This window comes from Euprymna scolopes, chromosome 28, assembly GCF_053919585.1.
Source record: "Euprymna scolopes isolate OS-2025 chromosome 28, ASM5391958v1, whole genome shotgun sequence".
Lineage (NCBI taxonomy): Eukaryota > Metazoa > Mollusca > Cephalopoda > Sepiida > Sepiolidae > Euprymna > Euprymna scolopes.
In genome coordinates this window covers 13,867,549-13,877,130 of record NC_136509.1, presented here as the reverse complement: position 1 = coordinate 13,877,130, position 9,582 = coordinate 13,867,549, and the positions used below count along the sequence as shown (strand labels likewise).

Below are 9,582 nucleotides of genomic sequence, written 5' to 3'. Positions count from 1 at the left end.
ATTTATTATATTCCTTAGTACATCTTCATATGATTTAATGTTGTGATGCAGCTAGTTGCGATAGAATAAATTGATGGGGGGGGGGAGGTGTTAACTTGGTTATTATTAGTTTGCTCTAGGTTTCTAACTGTTTATTTAATTTGTTTATTGACTAAGAAATTGCATAATCTGATTGCCGAATGCCCATGACTTGTGTATGATTTTTTTGCTAACGCTGAGTAACATAATCTCTCGCTCTTTATAATAAGTGGAAGAGTTCATTATTATTCGTAAGGTGGACACCACAACAATAAGGAAAAGAAAGAAAGAAATGGTTAATGATTTCTTACCTTGTGTCGCTGGTAATTGTCATCCTTTTCTTTTTTCTTTTGATTCATGACCGCTTCTTCTTTCTCTTTCTCACTAAGTTCATCCAGGGCAATCTGATAGGATTCGATTGATTTATTTCGCTGCAAAAATGTCAAGAATACAAGTCAATCAAAATATTTGAAATTTATAAAATACTAGCCTGGGTGCCCGACGTTGCCCGAGTGTTTGAGGTATGTGCTGAACAAAAAAAAAAGTGGTAGCAGGCAGGCTCGAATCCGTGACACAAAGGCGGAAAAAAAAGTGAAAGAAAATCTGGCCTCTTTCCGCTACTCCCTAACGCGACCAGAAGTTCAGAACATTAAAAGTAGACAAAGTCAATCCAACCGATATGATGACTTGCAAATATGGCTCGCAAAAAATCGACTCTTCCTTGTAGAAAACTGCCTAGTTAAAAGGTAAAGGAAATGAATGGTTTGAGCCAATTTTTCAATATTTGTTGTACGAGATGGCGAGCTTCGAAATGATACCAATCTCGTGAAAATCTGTCGCCTCTATCCTATTTTAGGCATACATACATACATTTAAACAGACATGTGGGATTTATATTATAGATTAATATATTTATCACAATCAGTTTCGAGTTCAGTCTAAAAATTCAGTACACAAAGTTGAGAAGCCAGAAGTGGACTCGATTTAGCTAAAATATGGAATGGAGCAGAAGTTACTAAACATGAAACGACATACGAAACCATATGGATATAATTTATTAAAAAAATTATTTTAGTTTTAACACTTCTTATGCTATCATGAAACAAAAAAAATAATAATTTTCGATTTCTGTTTCATAGTTCAATTGAAGCTACTTCGTTTTATGATACATTATTTATGACAAAATTATGTGATAAAATTTGTGCAGGACATTCTATCTAAGAATTAAAAAAATATATACTAAAGAAAACTTTATTTACAGAACTGTAAAAAAATATTTTTTTTAATTATTTCCGTATGAATATATTTAAACTATTTAAAAAATTATTTATAGAAATGTAAACTATGAAAGTTTAAATTACTTTTTTTAAAATAAAATATTTCCATATGAATATATTTTAAATATTAAAAAAACATATTTATAGAAATGTAAAAAAATAAAAGTTTATTATTTTTTATTGTTTCATAATAAAACAAGAAGTGGTTCCATATGGTTTCGTATTTCGTTTCATGCTTAGTGACTTCTGTTCCATATTTACCTAAATCGAGTCCACTTCCGGCGTCTTAACTTTATGTACTCAATTTTTGGATTTATCTCAGCTTCGAATGTAAACATTCTTTACTAAAACCCAGCATTCTCTTTCACATTCTAACAAAATTGATCAAATAAATAAATTTAATTTTTTTCTTGTTTCTTTTTAAATGATAGGTTGCCACTTATCAAGGGGCAAGGGCCACTCGAGGATAGTGGATGTGAATGTTAGGCTGAGGAGTTGAATGATGAACTCTCAACTAGACTGTTATTATCCATGATAATCGATGGTTGGAAAGGTTCTTTGTAATTGTTGAAGGAAAGGAGATTTGCCTTAGTAGCAATAAATGTCACCATCCTATTTCACTAGAAACCGGAAGTCATTTTCTCAGATTTCAGACACTGCTTTGTACATGTGTACATCCGTTTTCTCACATGTTTCGTATAGAGTGCAGTGTCATCAGTAAATATACCCATCTCGGACACAATTTCATCAGTAAGATCGTTTATGAATATCAGAAATAATAAAGATCCAAGAATCAACCTCTGGAGCACACCTGCATTAATGTCATGTTGTTTGGATGCATGGCCATTGCGAACAACCAGAGTATTTCTCTTGTCTTAATCTGATCATCTGTTAAAGATTCTGTTTGCGTCCTTCTGTTTTATTTATTTATTTCTTCTACTTATTAAACTTTCCTGCTGCTATTCTCTTTTACTTTTAAGGTTCTTTTTGCTTTAGGGTACTTTCAAAGTCTGTGTGTTCTTATCAATATGTCTTCTTACTTATATAGATGTGTGTGTGTGTGTGTGTGTGTGTGTGTTCGTTCTATTCTTACACAGTTTCTTGACTTGAAGGGTCTCGACATGTATGCGCAAATATATAATGTGTACATACCTGCTTGCCTTGTCCAGCGGATGATATATTCTTTTCGCTGGCTCCATCTCATGGGGAGTCGTACTTACTACTGCAGATGGATCGATAACACGAGATGGATTGAAGCTTCAATTTGTTTTATTAAAAAGGCAAGCCTATATCTCAAACCCATGATTGTCGGACGAGAGACCCTAATGTCACGTCTGCTTCATCTGCAGTCCAAAATCAACTCTCACATGTGGTCGCCAACTGGAAACCTACAACCACAATTCCCGTTAACCCTAATTTCCGGTACACATCACCCCTAATTTCCGGTGCATTCTATCTAAGTTGACAAAAGGTGACTTGAGTTTGATGAGTGTCAAATCTAACCTTCTGTGACCCCACTAAACTTGCTGATGGGAATCGAAAATATATCTATATAACTTGCTATTTCTATAACTACCTAGATAGCATTTAAGCTAGGATTCCCAATACTACACATCCAGTAATATTATACGATTTAATTTTCATACCAAATGCTTTGGATAAATCAAAGGTTATTACTGTAACGTAATACACGGTTGCACACATGTTAACATGTAGACACTTGGGACCCAACACATTGTAGACTCCGTCGCAAAGGAGACAAAGACAAGGAATAGGAAAGAAATTTAACTTGCTGTTTCAGGTTTTTAGAAAAGACTTTTATACCGCATTCTCCTGCCATGCGTGACTTCACCCACGTCTCTAACGCGATCGTGTTCCTGATTCCACAGTCTGCGCACACATTCTTTTTTTCTTTTTTTTTCTTCCTCACCGTGACATCACTTTGCACATTTCTCGACATTTGCATACACCCACCATACATGCATCCGCAATCTATTACATGAACCCAGTTCCGCCCCCCCCCCAACACCCACCCGTCTTGTTCAATGTATACATGTTCTAAGATGGTCATTAAAATATCCGCTGTGGAATAAGTTCACTTAAATGCATGCTATCGGTCAGAAAGAAGTTCAGCATATTTACAAGATGGTGAACTAGCGCTTGATTGATCAATGACTCAAAGATTTTGATGAAGAGAGAAAGGAGACTGATGGGGTGATAACTGATCACGTCAGTTCTTTTATCAGAATTTTTTGATACTGGTGCCACAGAGACAATTTTCCAGCTGTCAGAGAAGCGAGATTTGGCAATGAATTTGTTGTAGAAATTTGTAGTGGAATTAACCAAGAAGATTAGAGAAATTGATTCCGTGGTGAAAGTATTAAACAAAGTGACTTACACAAGCGGGTGCGCCTCTTTCTTTTTCTTGTCGGGTGACGGAATGAGGGAAGGAAAGAGAAAGTAAAGATCTCCGTTTATAGAGGGCTCACTAATATACATATGGCATTAATTTGCATAAGAAAACATAAATTGTTATGAAAAAGACGAGTTCGAAGCATGACAGACAGTTTTTTGACAGCTGAGAGAAAGAATGGACGGTAGAAATTACAGGTGAATACAGTCATGGGGTAGCAGGAGTTTGAACAAATATTTTTCTTCATTTAATTCCATTTTTTTTCTTTCTTTTTTATTCAAAATTGGCAAGAACCGAGGCTAGCTCAGCAGATCATTTCTTTATTAGTATAGCAAGGATAAGATCAAGCTCACACGCCTTGGTGGTGTGTAGGTTTTTAATGATATCACAAACATGGGAAGGGGTCATCATCAAGTGTTGTTGCTGTCTACAAAGGGAATTTGGGAAAGAGTGGTCTGTGATGTCTAAGATGAAATTAGAGGTGCATCGTAGGTAAGCCGTTCAGCCTTATCAGTTTCTGTACAAGCGACATTATAGTTGTTGGATAGTGGAGGAATTGTTGTTTGCCTATTATTCACCACATTATTTTAAATTTTCCAGAAATCGCAAGTTCCTAATTTCTGCAAGACAATGCGTTTTCTGGTCATTTCAATGATTTCTAACTTCTATAAATTTTTTCCTATTTGTATCCGATTAATGGCAGTTCCACTGGCAGAATGTTTTCTGCTTTTGCATGATGGCAACTTTAAAAACGAGTACCATTATAACTTAGAAAAAAAAAAACTCCTATTAATTGATTTAAAAAAAAATGGGTTTATTTGGCAGTAGAATTATTCGGTTAAATCACAGATTGAGATCACACGACTGATACTGCAACCAATTTTGGAATCAGCTAACAGTTTTGGACTTGCACCATAAGTGTATGATCACAGCCTGTGCAATAAACGCATGCAGAGAGTGGCTAATATAGGACGTTTTTTTACATTTTTTAAAAATTTTGTTTTACGGCATATCAACACTTTTTTGGATTATCTAATGCCGAATCCAGTAATATTGAAAAAGTGTTCATACTTCAAATTCTTTATATCTTCAAATATTTATTCATGAAGTTTGGTTTGGTTGCTTTGTTTTATAGAATATCAAGGTGCTTCAAGTTCTTATACCTTCAAATATTTATTCATGGTGTTTGGTTTGGTTGCTTTGTTTTATTGAATATCAAGGTTTTTGGGGGTTATTTAATGTTGAATCCAGTAATTTAAAAAAAAGAAAATTTTATGGTCCGAGTTCTTCAATTTCAAGTTCAAATTTTATTCATGGAATTTGGTTGTTTGTTTTACAGTATAGCAACCCTTTTTGAGTGATTTAATGCTGAATCCAATAATTTGGATAAAAATAATGTTATGTTTCAAGTTCTAATTCAAATATTTATCCATGGTGTTTGGTTTAATTTATTTGCTTTGCTCTACAGCATGCCAACTTCCTCCAGGCTATTAAATGCTGACTCCAGTAATTTTGCAAAAAATTTTACCTTTCAAGTTTATATTTTTGAATATTTATTAATAGTGTTTGGTTTGATTGTTTGTAAAGGAAAATATTAATTTTGTTTTTGACTTTAAAGAACATGATTGAGTTTTCCAAAGAAAAGGAAAAAAAAAACATAACATTAATGTTTGATGCATTTTAAGTCAGGAAACCAATATCTTTAGACAGCCTGATCTTGTAGCACTCAAGATCTAGTAGAGAAGTTTCAAGATTGCAAAATGAAAACAGTATATAAAAAACAAGAAGTTCTACTCACAAATTCCTCCTTTATCATTGCATAATCAAGATAGTCCACCCAAGACAAATAAGCCACCACAAAAGCTTTGTAATTATCTTGCTCACAAAATGGATTCCCATTGAGGTTGACGACCTTTAATTTTTTAAATCGACGAAGATACTTAATCTGAAAAACAAAACAACAAAAAGCATAATTAAATAAATAAATCTGTGATTCAGAAAGCTAGTACAACGCAGGATTTTTAAAAATAAACGTAGCCTAGTAGGAGATGCCTTTTTCTCTTCCCTGCAACCTCTTTCTAACTGAAAAGATGTTGCGAGCCTGTCTCTGCTTTATCTTCATATTTTCATAGCAAGTGCTCGTCTGAGCCCCAATCTATGGTCCCCTCTCGCCAAACTTTAATGAGAAACACTCATCTAGCTGAAGCCACTAATAATAATTTCTATCACTCTTTATCTATGCCTAAGCATAAGTAGATTCCATGAACAAAGCTTCTTTCTTAGAACTGTACGGCTGTGGAACTCTCTTCCGTTTTCCTGCTTTCCAACTGACTACAATATGATCGTCTTCAAGTCCAACGTAAACAAATTCTTGATGAGTCATTCCCCTTAATTAATCCAATTTACCAAATTTACACTACTAACAATTACTATGATACTGTCCCATTGACTACCGTACACTCATTAATCGGCAGATGGCGGCGATCAGGCTGGCTTTGGTATTGTGGGTGGTCATGTTCTCGATGTATGACCAAAGAAAGTAGTTCAGCATATTCTGATGGGGGGGGGGGAGCCAGTGAGAGAAGGGTACAAAGTCATAGCACTCCTTCTGAAGCCAAGCCTGGGTCTCTTTGGACTTGTGGACCGGCACCAAGTCCTGCTGCCACACCCAGGGTCTGCCAGCGGTTATCTGTTGTTTTCTTTAGGACGACAATTTTATCGTTCCACACAGTAAAATATCATATTTAAGCATATTTAGTGACCTGGCAACGCCGGGCGACTTTCTAGTCAATAAATAGACTAAAAACAAATATTTCAAAGTTTAATTTCATATTTTGATTTGAATCCAAGTCATGTTAGAACGTGTTTTAATTCAAAGAGCTTTTGAATCAAGGAGGAGCTTGCCTGAACTTGTGTCGAAATTGCAGCATCTTAAGATATAAACATTTGATCCCCGATGACTTATTTAAGAAAATCAATTCATCTCTTTTACTGCGACCATCCCATGTGATGGGCACTTAAGATTAACGCTCACAGCCACCAACAACATCTTCAAGAATCAATTTATAAATCAATAAGGATTAGAAAATGCCAGTAAGTCATTTTGTGCGGCCATATTTAAACTTTTCGAAAAACAATACTTATGAGTTGTATTTATCTTCATCCCTTGTCTCTTACAAAAGATGTGACACACGGGCGGAAAGTGAGATATGAAACCAGTGCTCCAGAGGAAGAACACTCTGACTGAACAAAAATTGCTTGGGCAGCTCCATCAGCATTCTCCGGTAAGGGTGCCCTAGGCGATTAGTAACAAAGTAATCTTTTCTCAAAAATGAGAAGCCAAAGCCTGGGAAGGTGGATCTCTTAGAACTGCATAGGACCATACTTTAGACTGACAGAGAGTAAACGGATCTAGACAAGAATAAGGACCCTAATCCACTGAGAAAAAACAAAAAGAACAGATTTCGATGACATGGCCTCTGTAAACAAATATAAAATAAGAGACATGTACGGATATTTACGACTAAGATGTATTTTATGAGCGGGCCACACTGGGCGACCACTACTGTATATTGAATACAATATAATAATCAATAGAGAATTGGCTCTATAATAATAAATATGAAATCTACATGAATTAAAATATCATATTTAAGTGTATTTTAGGATTGGGCTACATAAGCTGGCCACTACTATATTGTGCTTAAATGCCTTTAAAAAATTGGTACAAACCTGCTTTTATGCAGCCTGTAGTGTGTGTTCGTTCACAAAAAAAAAAAAAAGAAGAAAAATGGCTGATACCTCTCTTTACATGCTTGCAATCTTGTCACATGATATGCAAATGAAATACTTCTGGTTTTAAATAAAAAGGCTGATTTTTCAGAGACTCAGATTGTTTGGATTTGAATGTTGAAGGAGCAAATTTTGACAGCAGTATATCGAATTTAACCCTAGAAATGGTTACTTAGAAAGTGCAGAATAGTTAACTCTTGACTATTTAACCACAAGCTATTTCAGCAAAATGGAGGAAATAGGCGAACGAGTGATGTTAAGCAGTGACATTCTGAGGCTGTTTACTGGAGAAGGTGATGTGGTTGCATGGCTTAATAAGCTGAAGCTGGTGGCAAAGCTTTAAAAAATTGATGACGTAGCAACGTTGATTCCAATGTATCCGGAGGGGAAAGCATTAGTAGTATATTTGGAAACGGGAAAGAATGACGAGATCGATGCCAAGAACATTGAGAGAAGATTGAAGACAGCATTTTTGGAGGGTGCTATTGAAGCCTATAATAAGCTCAGAAGAGTTACCTGGAGAAGCAGTGAATGTATATGTAGCAAAGATAAGGCAACTGGCAGAATTGGCTGGCTATGCAGGGACAAAGCCTTGACAACATTTAAACTGACTTCTGTGAGTGGTTTTCAGATCGCATCTCTATGAAACTGCAATAATTAACTAATATTGAAACCATAGAGGTCAAAGAAATTTTGAAGCATGCCAGGATGCTGGCGAAACATTCCAGCAAACTAGGAGCAGTTGCAACTTCTACCGAAAACAAGCCCAGTGGGGAAGAACAGACAGTGAAGAGACAGAGCTAAAAATTTACTGTAAAATGCTTCAGGTTGTAGGGCTCCATCTGATGAGAGATTATCAAGAACCAAGATCAGACATTATCTGTTTCCAACTACCTGGGGAAGAGGAATAGTAACTGAAGTACTCTCCAAGAACAACATGGCAGTTAATGGAGTGCCACGTGACATCTTAGACATACAAAGAGTTTTCTTATCAGCAGAAGAGGAAGTCGATGAAGTCCATCAAGAAGGACCCCTATAATGGTCGCACCGCAAATGAAGATGTCTGATTTGGATGGAACATGAGACCTATTATTGATCTTGAAGCCTGGGATACTAATAGTACTAACCTGTTTTGATGCAGCCTGTAGTGTCCATTGAAAAACAAAAAGAAAGAAAAGAAAAAAAATGGCTGCTGCTTCTCTTAACATGCTTGCAATCTTGTCACGTGATATGCAAATGAAATACTTCCAGTTTTGAATATAAAGGTTGATTTTTCAGAGAATCAGACAGTTTAGATTTGGATGTTGGAGTAGCTAGTTTTGACAGCAGTGTATCAAATTTAACACTGGAAATTCTTACTTGAAAGCGAAGAATAGTTAGCTCTGGATTATTTAATTGCATATTTATTAGGTATTATATAATAATCAATAGACAATTGGCTGTATAATAATAAATATGAAATTTGCATGAATTAAAACATTATATTCAAGCATATTTTACCATTCGGTCATACTGGGTGGCCACTTCTATATATTGGGTACAATATAATAATCAATAGAGAATTGATTTATAATAATAAATATGAAATATGCAGAAATTAAAATATATTTTTTAAGTGTATTTTTTACGGCTGGGCAACGCCGGATAGCCTGCTAATATTTCCCCAAAACCTCTGGCCTTGATGTAGGGGAGACTAAAACTTGCTGCTATGGTTTCAAATGATCTGAAATAACAGTAAGGAGAGACTTAATTCCAAATATTTCTCATATGTTATATCTCCACTCTTTTGGAAATAGGGTATGATGATGAATATTTCCAGTATCAAATAATCCTTATACACTGTGAAATTTACTTTATGTATGAAAATGAAAGAGGAGAGATATAACATATGAGAAATATTTGGAATCAAGTCTTCCCTTGCTGTTATTTCAGATCATTTGAAACCATAGCAGCAAGTTTTAGTCTCCCCTACATCAAGGTCAGAGGTTTTGGGGAAATATCAGATATTTTGTAATTCATATGCAAAACTAGAAAAACAAATAACTATGATTTAAACATTTTATGGCTGTAAAAAAAAGTGCC

At 35.2% G+C, this 9,582-nt stretch overlaps 1 protein-coding gene across 1 annotated transcript in view; it reads right to left on the bottom strand.

The window, feature by feature from the left end:
• The window catches only part of LOC145249478 (dynein regulatory complex subunit 3-like), a 112,383-nt gene that overhangs the window by 70,211 nt on the left and 32,590 nt on the right, over positions 1–9,582 (bottom strand). The window contains exons 5-6 of the mRNA XM_080111071.1: positions 5,507–5,653; positions 330–449 (exon numbers count right to left, since the gene is read on the bottom strand). Of these exons, the coding sequence (XP_079967197.1) occupies positions 330–449; positions 5,507–5,653 (267 nt within the window). The remainder of the gene's footprint in view (positions 1–329; positions 450–5,506; positions 5,654–9,582) is intronic.